Source organism: Colletotrichum higginsianum, chromosome 4 (assembly GCF_001672515.1).
Source record: "Colletotrichum higginsianum IMI 349063 chromosome 4, whole genome shotgun sequence".
NCBI classification, from domain to species: domain Eukaryota; kingdom Fungi; phylum Ascomycota; class Sordariomycetes; order Glomerellales; family Glomerellaceae; genus Colletotrichum; species Colletotrichum higginsianum.
The window spans coordinates 25,687-44,162 of NC_030957.1; the positions used below are offsets into that span (position 1 = coordinate 25,687).

General features: G+C 52.6%; 6 protein-coding genes across 6 annotated transcripts; 4 read left to right on the plus strand and 2 right to left on the minus strand.

The window, feature by feature from the left end:
• Positions 1–96: 96 nt before the first annotated feature.
• On the plus strand, positions 97–2,199 carry CH63R_05354 (Six-hairpin glycosidase; the record flags this gene model as incomplete). Its single annotated transcript, XM_018300329.1, has 1 exon — positions 97–2,199. The coding sequence occupies one exon, from the start codon at positions 97–99 to the stop codon at positions 2,197–2,199; it is 2,103 nt and encodes a 700-aa protein (XP_018158179.1).
• Positions 2,200–3,221: 1,022 nt separating this feature from the next.
• CH63R_05355 (Major facilitator superfamily transporter) lies at positions 3,222–5,281 on the plus strand (the record flags this gene model as incomplete). The annotated part of the gene is made up of 5 exons (XM_018300330.1): positions 3,222–3,793; positions 4,106–4,213; positions 4,265–4,649; positions 4,689–4,886; positions 5,030–5,281. The coding sequence occupies 5 exons, from the start codon at positions 3,222–3,224 to the stop codon at positions 5,279–5,281; spliced, it is 1,515 nt and encodes a 504-aa protein (XP_018158180.1).
• Positions 5,282–7,434: 2,153 nt separating this feature from the next.
• CH63R_05356 (Integral membrane protein) lies at positions 7,435–8,879 on the plus strand (the record flags this gene model as incomplete). Its single annotated transcript, XM_018300331.1, has 4 exons — positions 7,435–7,587; positions 7,648–7,752; positions 7,819–8,326; positions 8,404–8,879. 4 exons carry the CDS (start codon positions 7,435–7,437, stop codon positions 8,877–8,879), a joined length of 1,242 nt encoding a protein of 413 aa, XP_018158181.1.
• A 4,120-nt stretch (positions 8,880–12,999) lies between these two features.
• CH63R_05357 (Alcohol dehydrogenase GroES-like domain-containing protein) lies at positions 13,000–14,107 on the minus strand (the record flags this gene model as incomplete). Its single annotated transcript, XM_018300332.1, has 2 exons — positions 13,000–13,739; positions 13,825–14,107. 2 exons carry the CDS (start codon positions 14,105–14,107, stop codon positions 13,000–13,002), a joined length of 1,023 nt encoding a protein of 340 aa, XP_018158182.1.
• Positions 14,108–15,841: 1,734 nt separating this feature from the next.
• CH63R_05358 (Short-chain dehydrogenase) lies at positions 15,842–16,640 on the plus strand (the record flags this gene model as incomplete). The annotated part of the gene is made up of 2 exons (XM_018300333.1): positions 15,842–16,204; positions 16,266–16,640. The coding sequence occupies 2 exons, from the start codon at positions 15,842–15,844 to the stop codon at positions 16,638–16,640; spliced, it is 738 nt and encodes a 245-aa protein (XP_018158183.1).
• Positions 16,641–16,839: 199 nt separating this feature from the next.
• Positions 16,840–18,246, minus strand: CH63R_05359 (uncharacterized protein; the record flags this gene model as incomplete). The annotated part of the gene is made up of 4 exons (XM_018300334.1): positions 16,840–17,704; positions 17,766–17,893; positions 17,967–18,067; positions 18,144–18,246. 4 exons carry the CDS (start codon positions 18,244–18,246, stop codon positions 16,840–16,842), a joined length of 1,197 nt encoding a protein of 398 aa, XP_018158184.1.
• Positions 18,247–18,476: the final 230 nt, after the last annotated feature.

The following is an 18,476-nucleotide window of genomic DNA, read 5'->3' on the forward strand; positions in this document are numbered from 1 at the left end:
TTCTTTTCGGCCAGATGAATAGCCGTGGTTGCCTCTAGAGGCATCGGTATATTTTCCTAGACAACACATCCCCATCTTGTACACATCACCGCAAATATGGTTCGAACTATTGAGCTATACAACGAAGAATTCCACATTCACGTCGACAGGGCCACTGGAGCCGTTCTGGAGATCCTAGATCCCCGTGCCGAAGTCCCTTTGAATTGGGTCAGCTCTCCGGCCAACGCACCTTGGCAGCCTCTGGGTAGTCGTTGGGGCTTGGGATTCGCAGACCTGGGTGCTAATCTACTTCATCGACTTTTCTGGAACAGTCCCCGCATCGACACATCTCTTGGCCGCGATATCACAGTCGCAACTTATCATGCTGGGCCCTTGGAGCTTGTTGTCCGCCGACATCTCAACAGCCGGACACAGTCTTTCACGGAGACTTACGAGTTCCGCAACCAGGGCACCATTCCACTCAATCTTTCGGCAACAGGAGAGACATCATTTGCAATTTACACCCCATTCAACGACCACTACACCAACACTTCGGATGCACTCCGTTCTCGTACGCATGCCCATTTGTGGGTCAATGGGGGCAGTTCAGCATGGGTGAAACTGAGCCAGATGGGAGGTCATGGCCGGGATTTGGGTCTGGTACTCACGAGAGGCTCGTTGTCCGGCTACAGCATTGAGTCTCGGGATGAAGTGACTCATTCCAACACTCGGGGCGTGTTTCTCCTTCATCCTTCCATACCCGTTCTCGAACCAGGGCAGTCAAGCATCATCGAGTGGACTTTGTTCTGGCACAATGACTGGGACAACTTTTTCGCCCAGTGCGCCCGCCGATCGAGTCAGTTTATCCACTTCGATATTCCAAAGCATACACTGGTGTGTGGGGAATCCGTCAAGGTTCGAATGACGGGTGACGCTGCTGCCATCAACTCGGCAACAACGGTGAATGGTCAGAGAGTGCAACAAGATGGCTCAAGCTTTGCCTTTTTTCATCATGCTGGAGATATGGGCCAAAAGACTCTGCGCGTTATCACTGGTCAAGGGGGTGACCAGAAGGAGTCAATTGTTTACCTCAACACCGTTCCCCGTTTTGATGATCTCATCAAGCGTCGAATCGAATTCATTGTCGAGAAACAACAAGTAAGGGATGCCGACAACCTTCTTCACGGGGCTTATGTTGTCTATGATAATCAAGCCGAAGCATTTCCTTTCTACGAAACTCAGCAAGATCGGAATGCTGGGCGCGAGCGGGTTGGCATGGGTGTCCTCATTGGTCGCTGGCTGAAGAAAACACCGGAGAGCACGCTGAGAGGGTCATTCATGGCATACTACACATTTGTGTGCACAAAACTTCAGGATGATAGTGGATTTGTTTTCGATGCCCCGTTCGGAACTGGCACATACAAGAACAAGCGCCTATACAACTGGCCTTGGGTGTTACAGCTACATCTAGTTGCCGCAACAATCGGTATTCCCGCTATTTCTGGTAAATCCCCGATCACCAGGTTCATGGAAACACTAGAACGCTTCTACGATGAAGGCGGTGCGTCCCTCTATGCTATCGGCTTGCCCATTCTCGAAGGCCTCCGAGCTCTGAAGGCAGCAGGAGACGAGAAATCCTTCAATAGGGCGAAGAATTTGTTCGTCTCACACGGCCAGAAAATTCTGCAGCGAGGAACGAACTACCCACCCTTTGAGGTCAACTTTGAGCAATCTATCGTTGCCCCTGCTGCAATCATACTACTGGAGCTTTATCGGGCAACAGGGGACACGATCTGGCTCTCGGCGGCTAAGCTACAAATTGAGGTGCTTCTCCGATTTGCCGGAAAGCAGCCAGACTATCGACTTTACGACGTTTCTATCCGACACTGGGATGGTCACTGGTTCGGAAAGGATCGTACTTGGGGAGATACATTCCCCCATTATTGGAGCACTCTGAATGCCATCGCATTGCACCATTTCAGCAAAGTGACTGGAGACGTTTCGTACGAGGACCAGTCCGACGGCATCTTGCGAGCCAACTTTTCTCTTTTCACGCCTGAAGGCAGAGGATCTTGTGCATGGATTTACCCTCGGTCTGTAAATGGTCAGCTGGCTCACTACAAAGATCCTTATGCCAACGACCAAGATTGGGCGTTGGCACATCTTTTGCAAATCGAGGACGACAATACTTGGGAGGAAAAAGGAACAATTATTCTATAGAAGTACAGTACCTTTTTGACTATCTAGAAAGGACCATCGAAGGGTAGCATGTCTAGGATAAACTCGAGGTCTGACTCATATTCCTAAAGATTGCATTAAGATTTCCTTTTTCTCGGGCCCTGCTTAAGCTGCTAGCATTCTATCACATAGAAAAAGGTTCCCGAGGCAGCTTGACGCTAAAAACACTTTAAAGTATTATAATTTACGGCCTTCCTGAGCCGCATCAGATAAGCTTGCCACAGATTGCTGTCGTTGCAGGTTAATGGGACTAATAGCTTGGTAAATTCCAATTTAGCCACAATCTTTGCCGGTTCCCTCTTCCTTCCCAATCAAAATACGTACTGAAATTGGTCCCGAAAAGTTGCACTGTGTTCTTTAGTGATGATCCTGCGCTTTTAACGCGATCCCTCTGCATAATGTCATCATCGACAGCGTTGTATTCCGGCAGCTATTATCACTTGGCAGCCGGGGCCACTGGATCATCTCCTCGTTCCTTCGGGGCTGTTATGTTTCATCTTTCAGAAAATAATGCACAAAAATATAGGGAATGGGCCACAAGGCTGCTGATAGTATTTAATTTTCTATGGAAGCTTCGTCGAAAACCAAGCACATAATCGATGGGTGGGTTTAGCCAGCCCAGTGAACTCCGGACAAGTGAACAAGACGTGGGGGCGAATAACGTTTCGTGCTGCCAATATGTGAATAAGATTTGAAAGCTGTCATTGCCCTTACTGCTGATGCCATTTGCCAAGATGGCTTTCCAGGGATCACAGCCAACCAGATTTCGCAACCTGACGACGAGAAATGGCACAATATATCGGTATTCTAACGTGACATGGTCGGCCATATCCAATGTGGCATACTAACCTCGTGGTCGGTGGTAGTGTCGTAAGTCCAGTGAAGTCATGGATCTGAAGCAATTAAAACCCCGACTAGTGCCCGTTGCTTTGAGGAAAAGTTATGAGTTTCGACAAGTTTGACATCACTTGTCACTGAAGATTCCCTATAAACGCAAGTGTACCATGGCCCTCAACCCAGACAGCGTCCAGACTTCGAAGTCTACACCGACAAATGACTCTGGAGTCCAAAATGCAAACGAGAAAGTCGTTAGGGTCTCGGACTCTGAAACCACTCAAAAGATTCGCCACCGTATCTTGGAGGAGCGAGCAGGTGATCGTGTTGCGGAAAAGCCTTATACTAATATTTCGAGTCTGTGGCGCCGGCAAACCATCTCGCACAAGCCGGACGAGATCGCAACCCAACCTTCGGTATTCGACGACCCCCAGTTGGCTGTTTACTTTCAGCCGTCTGAAAATTACGAGAACCGGCATCGTTTTGACCCCGACTTCCGATGGACCTGGGCAGAAGAGACTCCCTTGGTCAAGAAGATTGACTGGAGAGTCACCGCTTGGTCTTGCGTCGCCTTCTTCGCCCTCGACCTGGACCGGTCCAACATCAGCCAAGCCAATTCAGACAACTTCCTTGATGATCTTGGGCTTGACACCAATGACTACAATTTTGGTCAAACTGTATTCAGGGTCTCATTTCTTCTGGCTGAGCTGCCCAGTCAGTTGATCAGTAAGAAGATTGGACCGTAAGTGGTCTTCCCATGTGATTCACAAAGTCACGCTGACAAGCAAGGGAACTAGTGACCGCTGGATCCCGGCACAAATGATACTTTGGAGCATTGTTAGCGCAGCCCAATTCTGGCTCAATGGACGTTTGTCTTTTCTTGCAACTCGTGCCTTGATCGGGATGCTTCAAGGTGGCTTCATCCCTGATGTTATCTTGGTAGGCATTTACCATTCTTCACAGGATTCTGCATCAGTCGCCTAGGCTTACCTTTTATCAATTTCTTGTTATAGTACATGTCATACTTCTTTAAAAGCACTGAACTGCCGTTCAGACTGGCGCTGTTTTGGATGGCGAATCGTTTGACCGATGTCATCGCCCCCTTACTAGCGTACGGGCTTCTCCGATTGCGAGGGTACCACGGATATGAAGGTTGGCGCTGGTAAGGTCGAGTTACGTTCCATCCGTGCCACAGTCACTAAAAAAACTCCAGGCTGTTTCTTTTAGAAGGTATCCTGACACTGGTGATTGGGATATGGTCCGTGTTCATCATGGTGCCATCCCCAACTCAGACCAGGGCGCCTTGGCGGCCTAAAGGCTGGTTCACGGAGCATGAGGAAAAGATCATGGTCACCCGTATACTTCGAGACGATCCCTCCAAGAGCGACATGCATAATCGTCAGGCCATTACATTCAAGATGCTTTGGGAGTCCTTGTGCGACTATGACTTGTGGCCTATCTACATTATCGGGCTCACATTCGGTGTTCCGGCTGGACCACCTGACCAGTACCTTACTCTTACACTGCGACAACTTGGATTCGACACTTTCGATACGAACCTTCTCAGCATTCCATGCCAAGTTACAACCACGCTGAACGTAAGACTGCGCAATGGTTGCGGGTATTCTCAAAAATAGCTAACCAAGGATGACACAGATGTTGCTGTTGACATGGTTCTCGGAGAGAATCAATCAGCGGGCCCTGCTTGGCGGTTTCGTTCAGTTGTGGCTCTTACCATGCGTGATTGCCCTTGCGGTCATACCATCCGATGTCAATCGATGGGCCTCATATGCATTGGTGATTGTGCTGCTGTCTTACCCCTCGCCCCATCCCATGTGAGTCGTCTCAACCATCTGTCTATTCAAAAGACCGTGTTAATGTTTTTTTGCCATCTAGGCAAGTTGGTTGGGCAAGCCGCAATTCAAATACTGTCAGGACAAGGACAGTATCGGCGGCGCTATACAATATGTCGGTACAGATACAGTCCATTATCAGCGCTAATATCTACCGGCGAGACGATCGCCCGCAGTATCGCCGCGGCAACAGGGTTTTGGTTGGAATTGCCAGTTTGAACATCGTGGTGTACGCATGCGCCAAGTTCTACTATGTTTGGAGAAACAAGCAGCGAGACCAGATTTGGGACGCCATGTCACCAGAGGAGCGTCAGCGATATTTGGATACTACCACAGACAAGGGCAGCAAGAGACTGGACTTCAGATTTGTGAGTTGAGTTTCTGCTTATTGACTGGGTGTTGGGTAGCGGGTTTGCCTTGCAGAAGTGTCAGGTAGCAGCGATGATCTTCTGCCACATCGGGTCTTCCAATTTGCACATGGAAGGACGTTTGTTGTGTTCCCAGGATTTTATCAATGCGGTTCAGCGGGTGGGGGTTCAATTGGGGCCAGCGGACACGCATCCGTGTTACCCGGTCTCTTCGGAACCAGGATCAACACCTGACGCAATCTGACCCAACACGGCGAAGTGGGAACGGACAAAGTGAAGCCATGATGGATCTTGGTATTGTCCGAACGCCATAGATCTGTCTAGTCTATGTCATATGGGGTTCTGTTGATGGCGATAACAACGGGCAGTGTGACAAGGCTTCCGTTGAACCTTGCTCAAAGTTAAGATACTTTCCAGGGCCCTGCATCACCAGACAGAGCGTGTTAGCAGTCTTTCATAGTGTTTCAAAACCTGCCAGTCGCAAGGCACATTTCCACACCAAAAATCAAGAAGATAACTGGCATAAGCAGAAGGAGCACCGCCTGTCATTCAGCCAGAAACGCACGTACAAGCAAGCTGTTTGGGTGCGAGTGGATTATCCTTTCCCCTAAACAGGACCGGAAGGCAAAACGGGTGGGGAAGATTCTTGAGACAATCAATTCCCTATTGGAGAATAGTGTGTCTTGTCTGTTGCTACTGGCTCCAGTCCACCACCATGTTCGAGGTCCATTCTTCAATGATTCCCACCACTCGCTGGACGTAACTGAGCTTTCCCCTGGTCCTGCCAGCAGAATCTAAGTCCTAACATCCGTGCTAGTCCTCTTCCCCTGAGATGATTGACTTTCAAACTTCCTCACCATTCGACCTGCATTAGTACCGAAATGCCTGCCTCCGGATACGGCACGTCTTGCTTACTGCTTTGGTCAGTCAGCTTGCCGGTGCCCTTTCTTCCAGCGGACTGAGTGGAACCGTCTCCTCCGACACAGTCAGACAGATTGCCAAGGAAGGCGTAAGCTGTCCTTCTTTTAGCAAGAAGTGTCTCCATACTGGTGAATATTTTGTCGTTTTGCGCTGGTCAAGCATAATAAAGGAACTGTTCGCACGGGTATCAAATTGCCTAAGCCGGCTCTTCAGGTTCACGCTTCTTAAGAGCATGAAGTAGGTAGAGTATGTAGCATTATCCTGTCAAGGCCCAACAAGTAAATGCATTTGCCGATGGGAATAAGAGCTCCTCTCGCCCGAATCCGACGCTTCGACCCTCCAAGATGCAATGTTACGTCGGGATACAATGATGCATCCATGTAGGCAAATGTTGCTCCTGTCTCTTTTTGTCCGAATTTGATCCAGGCAACGATATGGCCCCCAAATCTTTCCAATCCTTCCATCGTGGTGGATTTGGTTCCCTGCCGCACCTCGTGGGAAGCCGGTCGTTCACTCAGGGGAATCGGAATGGCGCTGTTTGAGGAGGCGGCCCACCGTCACCCTACGAGTTGAACTCCTTGGCGAAAGAATCTCCCGAGGTTCAAGAGTGAAGAGTCTTTTAATTTCTTCGGGTCTTATGCGGGGGAATGATTCCAGCCGGTGGGTTTCTCGGTCGACCAACTTGATTCAGCTACTTCACCGGTCGCTAGTTGAGGCTAACACACACTAAGAGAGTGGCGTGTGAGGCTGGATTACCCGAGATGTGGTTCGCCCCATCTCCCGACATTGTTGACACATGGGTTGACAGGTCGTGCCCGCTTTCATCCCGGCCCAACAACATCCATCGCTTGAAGATCCAGCTCGAATACGGCATAGGTTCGTGGCCATGCTAGGGTTGTATTCTTCAAGGTTCTGCGCAGCTATGCGTATGACAATCAGGGGTGCCGGTGCCTCCCCGTTCCCTCCGCGCCGCACGGCAGCAACTGTGCAATGCTAAGCATACGCGCCAGGTCAGCGCAATTTTGTGGTTTTTGCCCAGGGACGCATATCTTCAACAAGGTCCCTCCCCATCCGTCTTCGTTTCTGTCAGAATGGAGAACCCTTAGAACGACGTCCGATCTTGCGGCTCCTCTCAGCCCCTCCTTTGACGACACCAACACGACTCGTCCGGCGTTCAAATCCCTTTCTGCCTTGGACCTGCTAGAGCATCGCAATCTCTCAGTTCGCTTTTTTAGATCGCAATGGCGGAAATCGAGACCCGTGGGCCGCAACTTGTGGCCGTTGGCATAACACTTGTCACGACCGCCGTCATAGCCACCGTCCTCCGATGCTACGTTCGACTCTTCCTCGTCAAGAACTTCGGAGTCGACGATTGGTGTATGCTTGGCGCTATTGTACGGCAACGCCCTCGGTACAGGCTTTCTTGGACCTTGATCTGACCCGTTCATTCACAGACAGGTTTTATTCTATTCGTTTCATGTGCGTTGACGGGCGTACACTATGGGACCGGTCGTCATCGAAAGGACCTCGGCGATGAGGATTGGGAGTCCGCTATGATGGTAACTCTCTCGCCGACTAACTCGGACACACGATGCTGAGGCGGAACATGCGCTGACAGGCAGCAGTATTGGTGGTACTGCTACCTTTGGTACTGTCTAGCAATGATCGCCTCGAAAATTTCCATCGGGTACTTCCTCCTGCGAATCACGGTCCGAAAGGTTGATGTCTGGATCATCTACATCGTCATGATGCTGACGGTCTGTACCGGCGTCGTGTTCTTCTTCGTCACTCTCCTTCAATGCCAACCAATCTCCTATTTCTGGAACAAGAGGACGCAGGACGGCCATTGCGTTCCGATGGACGTAATCATCGCTCTCACCTACCTTTACAGTGCCTTCAGCGTCATCTGCGACTTCACGTTTGCCATTCTGCCCATTGTCCTTATCTGGAACTTGAAGATGGACAAGAAGACAAAGCTGGCGCTTGTGCCAATCATGGCCATGGCCTGCATGTCAGTTTGGCTTTTCTGTCTTTTGGTACTTGGGCAACAGGTTGACTCTTTCTACAGTGCCAGCGCTGCTGTCGTCGTTCGCATGCCGTTCGTCAAGGACTTCAAGAACCCTGACTTTCTCTGTGAGTCTGGTTCCACTCCATGGCCCCCCATCGTGATCGAATTTAAGTTTGTTGGTCGCTGACTCGCGCAACTGCAGATGCAACCGTAGACATCGCAATCTGGTCCACCACCGAACAGGGTCTAGCGATCACCGCAGGCAGCCTTGCAACCCTCCGCCCACTATTCCGGCTTGTAGGATACCGACTTGGCTTCACCTCCATGGGTGCCTCCCAGCTCCACGACTCAGAACGTGGTGCCCCCTCCGCCATGGGCGGCAAGATAAAGAACGCCAGCAATGGCAGCTCAGGCCACCAACGACGTGGGCCATTCAGCCTCACCACCTTCATGGCCAAAGACGACGTCGACAGCCACGAGATGGGTAGCAATGAGTCAGGCCAGAGTCAACAACAGAGGTCGACAAGTAAGCGCGCTCGCGGTTGGGAATCGACAGGGAGGCCGGACAACGAAAGCGAAACTGAGCTCACATTTGAAGCTTCCAAAGACTCAGGAGGGAGCGACCGCGACAACATTGTCGTCGTCCAGACGTTTTCCTTACGGGAAGACCGCGTGTAATATCGGTCCTATTTTGACCGCACCTAATGAACGTAATAATCAACCGCTTGATGACAGGGAAATAGGAAATAGCTTAGAGTACAACCGAACAAAAATATAGTCTGTCAAATCTACAGACTTGGTCCACCACCGACTATCTGCCCAAATTGTAGAAGAACAATGGGTTATTGACCTCTTCATATTTCTTGCCTTCTCTCGGCCACACTATCACTTTGATTCTGCAGTGCACACGGCTTCGTGTGGGTGCGATCAAGAAAGAAGGCGTCTCGACGTTGTAGCATCTCGGCCGCATAGATGTTCAGCTGGTCTTGGCGCCAACAACCTGTTGGGAGGCAGGGGGCGGTTGATTCAGCCCAGGGCATGTTCACGAGAATGGACTATCATGGACCATACATCATACGATTGGTTCTGCCCGAAGAGATCGCCGTTTTTCTTTTGTATGAGAAGCTCTTGAGTCGCTCTACTACTGTTCTTCTTCAATTGAACCCTCCCACCTGACTGTATCAGCCGAGGCAAAATATCTCGATAACGCCTCTCGATCAAGGCGGTTAGTGTTCTGCGATATCGAGTTCAATGACGAACGATTCCGCTAGGTTCGCCTTGAGAACCCCCAACTTACCTCGCTCGCGAAATGGAAAAAGTAGTGATTCGTTGCTCCAGGAGCTGCAAACCGCCTAGGCAGGCGTTAAGGTGTGCACGCCGTGGAACTAAAAGGACAGAAACAACACAGCAGCCGGTCAGGATTGTCATTTAAACAACAACGTTAACACAAGTGGCTGGCCGCTTTGATCATCTGTATTGCACCGCAGCATCATGACAACAATTACTGCGCTAAGTCGATCAAATGTGCAATCGATTGGGGCTTCAAGGGGGCCAACATTTACTCCGCCAGCCTCAGTCGTGTCGAGTACAATATAAACGGAATCCAACTGTGCGCGAAGCTGGAGTTTGTTCTCGAAGGTCGCTTCCAGCAGTTCCTTTCAACGAAAGAAAGTTGTGGGACGGTCTAATTTACCCCGTGCTGGAGATGAGTTGTTGGTTTCGAAGGGACTAGGGGGTAAACAGACAGCCTGACGATGAAGGCAGGGTTCTCCTGAGGTTCCAAGTTGGGGAACGGGTGTGATCGGTGGTTTTGCAACTACTGGAAGTATCGTGTTCTTGCCCGAGGCAGGGAATATGTGGTTGATATACGATTGACGGTATCTCCTCTTCGAGGGAGTCATTGGAAGCCTCGACTTGGATGAAAAGGGGCACTTTTGAAATTGGCTTGATGCTGCTGCTGCCTTGTCTAGGAACTAGACGTAGGGCGTGGTTCAGAACCTACGACTCCTCTTTCACCGCCGGATGATCAGATGTGATCTGGACCGACATTGCTGAAGGTTTGCTCTGACTAGGCCGGGATAGATCGTCGAGAGAAACCTGGCTGACGGGTGGTGATGGCATTGCCACAACAGTTTCGGTCTGATCAACCCTCTGATTCCGGGCAACAATTGCCAAGGAATTCCTCAACGCGTTCAGCTGAGCCTGAAAGTCAGCAAAGTCGCTCCCCGATGGACGTGTAGACCTCTGTTGCGACTGGCTGAATGCTGCTTGTTTGTACATTTTCAACTCAGCTTCAACCAGCGCTAGCCGCTTGGCCTGTTCGTTGTTGGTTTTAGTTTGAAAAGCGATGTGGTTGCTAAAGCGATATTCTAGCAATTGGATACGGCTATCGAGGCTCCCGAGGTGCTGATCCAGTGACGTTTTGCTGACTTCGACAAGTGTTCTACAGTTGTTGATCAAGGTTGTATTAACCGTGATTGACTCCTCCATTGTCTGGAGACGGGCCTCGAATTCGTCTTTGTACCAATGACTCGAAGAAGTCGTTTCAATTTTCTCAATACGCTCGTCGGCTTCTTTGGGGATCGATGGTGGTGCTGCCACTTGTTCTTCGACTTGGGTTTCCAGGGCGGACAGTCGGGATTCGATGCCTTCCTTGGTTTGCAACCAAATGCCAGCAGGATTCTCGAGTTTGGTTTCCAACTGTGACAGCCGAACCTCCGCGTCTTTTGTACTCTTCTCGTGGGTATGTTGCAATTCTCTCTGTGCCAGCAGCGTCTTCTTAACCTCTTTCAAGCCCGAGTTGACGGATTTGAGGTCGCCTTTGTACCCGTCGATGAGGCTCTGTTGTTTTGCATGACGCCCTTGAAAATCTTGGTCGGCCCTACGGCAAGCCATAACCTCTTCGCCCATGCCATTAATATGGCTACTGAGCTCGTCTAGTCGCTCCAGTGCCTTCTGGCACTGAGAGGCCGTGAATATAGTTAACTGGTCGTGGGCTTTCCGGACGTCTCGCGAGAGCTCTTCGGATTCGAGAAAAAGATCCGTTTGTTCCTTCAACATTTTCACCTCTCGGTCGTGTTCTTGGATCCGTGTTTCCAGGGTCTTCAAGAGCTCACTATCATATGTCGGACTTGCGGTTTGCTGTCCAGGGCAAGATTGAACTTCGCCATTGACAGATGAGCTTGGCTCCGCTTGTATCGTGTCCGCAACGTTGTGGTCCACGTCCTGCGCGGCCTTCGGGCCTCTGCTGGTGGGTGTCTCCTGGGTTTCCTTTTTATCTAGCTGAGGAACCCTGAGGGACTCAAGGGTGTTCGGTGTCTCCGGAACAGGCTGCTGCTCTAGTGGTGGGAGATGAGGAGGCGATTCTAATCTTGGGACGCATTGGCGTTTCGCAGAACTGGGAGGAGTTTCAAGACCAAACCTGCGCTTGTGGCTTTCGGATTGGATGAGATCGTCATTAGCTATCTCGGGAAGTTTTGAGGTGGGCGTTTTGGGGGTGAAGGGGTTATTCGTGGCCGGATGGACAGGATTGTGAGCGAGCGAAGGGTCTGTAATGCGTTCAAATAGACTCTTGCCTAGCCCTGGACAGGAGGGGTGGCTGCTGCCGCCCTTGATCTGAAAGACGGATGGGGTCTTGTGTCTGAAGGGAAAGGTGCCGGGTTGGGGCGGGTTGGACTCGTCAAGGAGCAAGTGATGATCGTAGCGGAGCTCGTCCAGCCATGATGTTTCGATACGGTTCCATTCTGTCTCAAGACGGTCCCTCGACGGGAAAAGAGAGGGCAAAGGATGCGGGTCTCTGGAGTTCCATGCATCGATGAGGTCTGTCAGAAGGTCTCTATGCAGATGCTTCCTTTTGAGATTTAAATAGGCGCGGCGGCGTGTGGCGTAAATGTCGACGAGATCTTCCACTTTCTTGGGGCCGGCTTTGGTTGTAGACCAGTGACGGGCGATGAAAGGCCAGAATTGGTCGCGGTCAAAGGCTAGGTGCTGGCAGCTGGTTACAAGACGGAAGAGCACGACTAGGTTGACGTAGATGCGGCGCTGGCGGTCTCGCACGGTCCTGAGGTCACTGTGCAGACCGAACCTCTTTTCGTTTGCCGGATTGAGAAGCACTGCGGCCGATTGGACGGGGTTATCGGGCCAAGGGGGGGTTGGAAGCGATACGCCAGCGATCCGGAAGGCGGCGTGGTTCATGGCGCGGCGGAAATGAGAGAGTCAGGCCAAGTTGGCCATTCACGAGTTGCACGAAAGAAGAGGAGGGAGGGCTGAGGTGCACTTTGTGAGAACGACGGGATGCTGTCATTGAAGTGAGGAAGATGCTGAGGAGAGGGACTCGGGGAGAGAAAACGAAAGATAAGGAGACGATTTGGAAGACGAACGTTGAACTTTCGTGGATCCGGGGGGGGGAGAACCCGTCGCGTCCGAGACGGCCGACGCGGAACCCTGAAATGCAGGCGCGTGTCTGCAGTGGGACTCCGTACCTGTTCAGGTATCTATCTAATTAAGTTCACTACATCTGTCGTTGTCAGGCACCTCGTCAGGTACCCAAACCCCCTTGCACACTTATCCCCTGGTCCCTGCGCTCACTGAACCAATTGTGAGATGTGAAAGGTTGCACAGGGCCCGGCAGATACGTTGCAATAAATCAACCCTGGACTTAGATAACTGTCTCGTTCCCCAAATGCTGCGTAGACACTTCCTTGTGCGAAACAGCAGGACCTTGCTTCGTTTTGACTAATTCGTGTTCATCATTCTTCATCTCAGTCGTCATCCTCCCCAATACCGCCTCTCCATCCCCTTACTCCATGACCAACACACTGCGGAAGCGGACCTTGTTGGACAGCATGTGCTCCGACGCCTTCTTCGCGTCGTCGAGGGAAAAGCGCTCAATCATGCACTTGATGCCGTGCGTCGCCGCAAAGTCGATGGCCTCTTCCGAGTCCATCTGGTGCCCGCTGGGCCAGCCACAGACCGATTTTCCGCCGACGATGAGATCGATCGTGTTAACCTTGAGATTGCCAACCGGCGCGAGCACGCAGAGCTTGCCGCCCGCCTGCAGACCCCCGGTAAGCGGCGAGATGATCTTGGGGTTCGGCGCCGTCGCGATGATGAGCGATGCGCCCCCAAGCTTCTTTAGCTCCTTGACGGGGTCCGACGCGCTCGAGTCGATGTACACGTGCGCGCCCAGCTTCGTCGCGAACTCCTTCTTGGACGACCCTGAGCTGAGCACTACCGTCTTGTAGCCCATGCGGCTGGCGTACTGCACCGCAAGATGCCCGAGGCCGCCCAGGCCCTGGATCGCCACAATGTTTCCCTGCTCAATCTGCATCTTGCGGATGCTGTTGAACACCGTCACTCCAGCGCAGAGCAGCGGCGCCGTCTCGGCCGGGTCCACATCCTTGGGCACCCGCACCGCCGCCTCGGACCGGAGCAGCACGTACTGCGCGTACCCGCCGTCGCGGAACACGCCGTTGACCGTCTCGTTGTCGCACGTCTGGAAGAAGCCCTTCTGGCACTGTCTGCACGTTCCGTCGTGACCTATTACACCAGGAGCGTTGTTGATTAGCATCTAGCAGCTAGACGGGCCATTATAGGTAGTTCGCATCTGCACACATGGACGTACCTCCGTGCCAGGCGCCTCCAACTCGCTCTCCGCCAGAGAACCTGCTTACGCCCTCGCCGACGGCCACCACATCGCCGACAATCTCGTGGCCTGGAATCCGGGGGAACACGTCGCCAAACCCGCCCTCCTGCATACCCACGTCTGAGTGGCAGACACCGCAAGCCAGCACCTTGACGAGGATGAGGCCAGGGCCAGGCTGCTTCAGCTCCTGGTCGACAATCTTGAGAGGCGCGCTCTTAGACTCGACAACCGCCGCCTTGTACGTCTTGGGGAGGGATGCCATTGTGGGTGGTGACTTGATAAGGACTCGTATGAACGTGTGACAGTGTGAAAGAGGTCTGTTAGTTTGTATGATGCTCGGAAGCCAGCAGAGGTGTTTTTTTTGTGGAAGAAATGCTGGACCACAGGCGGCTTTATATATGACGGGTTCGATGCGAAATTCCACGCTTCCCGATCGCAGCGGTCCTGTTGACTTTCAACCCCTCCAGACCCCTCACTTCACCAAGGAATAGGAAACTCAAAGAATCACCATGTATCCGATCCACATCACCGATAAGCACCACCGCACTACCATTCCGCCGCAGCCTCCCATCGCAAAACGATGGGATGAAAATCAAGAACCTTTGTGCGGACGAGACTAGGACGAATCAGGGAAGAGGAGGCGAATCAACTACACTGAGTAGCGCCGGCCGCCGGGACGACGGCTGCTGATGACATCAACAACATTCAATTCGACCCTCATCGACCCCTCAAGCGTCCCCGGGGTGTCGCTGGTTGTGAGGAGCACTGCTGGGTTCCAACTTGCATCTGCTGACTATCCCACAGTTGCAGTGAAGCCCATGGGGGTAAGTGATCGATCGTCAACTGGCATTGCCTTGAAATGCCAAGTCTGATTCTATTATGACACGGCCATATGGCCCACGGGTGCCACGGAGTCCATGGGATGGGCCCTTCGTCACCAGTGAGATCCCCCGAGAGAGGCCGTGACTCGTAGCACGGAATTGTTACCGCACGCAACTGAGCAAGGGAGAAAGATGCCGTTTGCGATCCTTCTATTGCATTGATTGATTAGCAATTACCACCAACCAGTTAGCAGTCATCTTGGTCTCAGTCTCGGAAAAGATCTCATCCGCCAGTTCGGGTTTATTTCCAGCCAAGCGCGTGTGTCCAATCGCCGGATGACCTCTCGGGTTTGCAGGGGTCTACTTTCTCCAGGTCCGACCAAGAAGAGACGGTCGCGACTCGGAAATCTTTAGAGCTATTCCTTGTCTCCGCGAGTCATTCAGTGAACTCATTCAATTGCCAGCTCCAGCTGAAGCTATAGCCCAATGCTGTCAGTACGTCATCATCAAGACACTCAGTCCTACGGGGATAAACAGGCATCTTCCCCCTTTACAGCGCGGGTCACCCAAGATGAAGCTCGCTCCATCTACTGCAAGATGGACGTGAAATCTTTTCGACGTGCGAACCTGAGGTATTGACATTCTCGCGCATGACGCATCTTTTCCCACCTTACGGTCGTCCGATGGGAACGGTCCAAAGATCAGAAACGCACCGCACAACCACGGACTTAGCCCAGCAGCTCCGAGACCTCTCTCCCTCTCCCTCTTCCTCTCCCTAATCCTCTCCGTAAGCTCGGCCTTCGCGCGGAGACGACAACCTATTTACTAGCGAGGTCCGCCAAACTAAGCTCCTCATCCCACTCTCATCTGTGCCTATGCAGACCAATGCGTGCATTCTATTCTCTCTTGGAGCCGGCCACTTCTGCTTCGAACCCTGCAAGGGGCGCCTCGCTCTCGCGCTAATGACTGCCTCGATCGAGGGGCTTCTTGTGTCAGCTATAAGAACTTGAATGAAGCATCCCAATAACACAAAGCTTAATACATCGACAAAGGCTTGTTTCCAACCTAACCCACGTAACATTCTCGTTGATATCTAGACCTTGGTCGCAGCCAAATCTCATCAGTGACCTCCCAAGTACATCATCCCCCCCCCCCCCAACCCAAAAAAAAAAACAATGTCCCTCCAAGACAAGGTCGTTGTCGTCACGGGCGGTTCCAAGGGCATCGGCCGGGCCATAGTCATCGGCGCCGCAGCCCAGGGAGCAAAGGTCGTCGTCAACTACAGTAGCGACTCCTCTGCCGCCGACGAGGTCGTCAGGACAATCGGCAGCGAGCGCGCCTTCGCCGTGCGCGCCGACAACTCTAAGACGACCGAACTGCAGACCCTCGTCGACTCCACCATCGACAAGTTCGGCAGAATCGACGTCCTCATCCCCAACGCCGCCGTGATGCACATGCGCACCGTCGAGAACACGTCGGAGGAAGACTTTGACGTCATGTTCAACACCAACGTCAAGGGGCCCTACTTTTTGGTACAGGTAAACAAAAAGCGTCTCGCGTGTGGATTCAAGACTTCAGTGAAGACTAACATCGCCACAGAAAGCACTGCCTCACATGCCCGAGGGCGGCCGAGTCATTTTCCTGTCCACGACAGTGCTCGCCTCGAGTAACCTTCCCCCGCCATACCTGCTCTACGCCTCGACCAAGGGCAGCATTGAGCAGATGACCAAGTTCATGGCCAAGGATCTCGCTGGCAAAGGCATCACAGTCAACGCCATCGCCCCAGGCCCAACCGGTACAGAGCTCTTCTACAAAGGCAAGACGGAAGAGATGATCAAGCGCGCTGGCGCGAGCAGCCCATTCAACCGGATCGGCACACCTGAGGAGGTTGCGTCGGTTGCTCTGTTTCTGGCAAGCAAAGAATCCTCCTGGGTTACGGGTCAAACAATCCGTGTTAACGGTGGGGTGGCCTAAGAGCCAACTGGGGAAAAGGAAGGGACGAAGGGGGAGAAAAAGTGATAGGAACCCAGTGTCACTAAAAGATGAGGGAAAAAAAATTTATCGTCATTGAGCACACTAGCCAAACATGGACTCTCAATGAACATTTTTCTTATTTCGGTATCGTCATCTTCCGAACGTCTAAAACCGTCGATGGGCAAAATTGCTCGTCCTGTTACTGCGCCCCCAAAGCCGCAAGCGCATTACGAAGCTCTTTCACTGCAGTCGGTACATCCTCAAAGTTCAGGGCGGAAATCGCCCACTTCGCATGCTTCTGCGCCTTGGGCAGGTCCATCTCGTCCGACGGCGCACTACTTGGCGTCCATGAGTTGTTGGAGACGGGAACCACAGGGGCTTTGGGCTGGTGCGCAACCGGCGGGGGTTTGAACTGCTGGGGTGCCGGCGGCGGAGGTGATTTGGTGACATTCGAAGGGGTTGTTTGGGGCGGTTGCCAAGGTGACGCAGCATTTGCTGGACTGAAAGACGGCTCCGTCGAAGATGCGGCATAGGGTGACGGTGCCGAAGGGGCATTTGCTGTGGCAGCCATGTCGTTTGCGCCCGTTTGGCTAAGGGGCGATGGCGGGAACTGTTCGGGAGGATCGAAATAGCCCTGGTTCTGGGGCGCAGGAGGGTTTGAGTTGAGATTGGTTGCTGTCGGGACCGAGGGCAGATCGAGAACGCTGGATTGTGTCGGGACGGGCTCGCTTGGCGCAACGGGCGGTGCTGACTCGGCCGGCGTAGATGCCTTTTTGTAAAACTCGGTCTCTGGGTCATCCTCGACAGAGGCGGGCTTCGGAGGGGGGGAGGTGAGACCGCGGACGTCGGGGTCGTTGGGATCCAAAGCAGGAAGATCTTTCTCCGGCTCTTCATGCTTGGGGTTCGACTCGTTAGGGTCTTTGCCTTCCTTGATAGCCTTGAGTATGCGAGCAGCGTTCCATTTCGCATACTTAACCTTTTTCTGTGTCTCCTCGTCTATAGCGCCCCAGATGTTGCCCAGCAAAAGAAAGGTCGCAGCGGCATCGTACGTGTCGGCGGTTTGCCTAGTGGAGGGTCGACGTTAGCTGGAAGCGAAAGCGAGGTTAGAGATGGAAAGGCGCGCACCTTGTCACTCGGTTTGCTCTGAGAACCTTCTCTGCCCTCTCAAAGGAATCTTGCGCGAATTGCTCGACGTATGCCTGACCGACCGCATCGTCCACGATGGCCTCTTCCTGGGCGTTCTCGGTTTTGGTCTGATAGAGTATTTGTCAGTCCCCGGCAAATGTCAAACTGCGGCCAAGGTTGTTGTCATTCCAGCTCGCTTACCTGTTCGAGTCGGTCCATGAGGTTGGTTGTGTACGAAAGGCTCTCATCATCGGCATTGTGCAGTCCTTTGGCCAGGATCTGGTTGACGACCCAGTACTCGCCTTCGCATCCCCATCAGTTCAGTATCAGAGGTCACCGGGACGGGCTGCTGAAAGCAAGACAGATGGAGGCACGTACACCAGTATGTAATGACAGGCATATGTTGGCGTAGTTGGTTCGCGCGATTGATAAATCTCGTGATATCGGCCTGTCGCAGGCTACTTGGGATTGGTTCGGCCATGGCTGCGGCGACAGACGGCCCCGTGGTTCTCGGGGAAGAGTGCGGGAAAAGATCTGTCGGTGTTGAGGGTGCGTCGGGCTGAGGAGTGGACTGGAAAAGGGGGGGGTAGGAAACCTGAAGAGTAACAGCAGTTCACGGGCGCAAAGGGGTCAGCAGTATGCGACGGGTGCTGCAACACCAAGAGGCTGGAGACTTGTATTACTCCGGATGTTGGAAGCCTTACCGAGCGT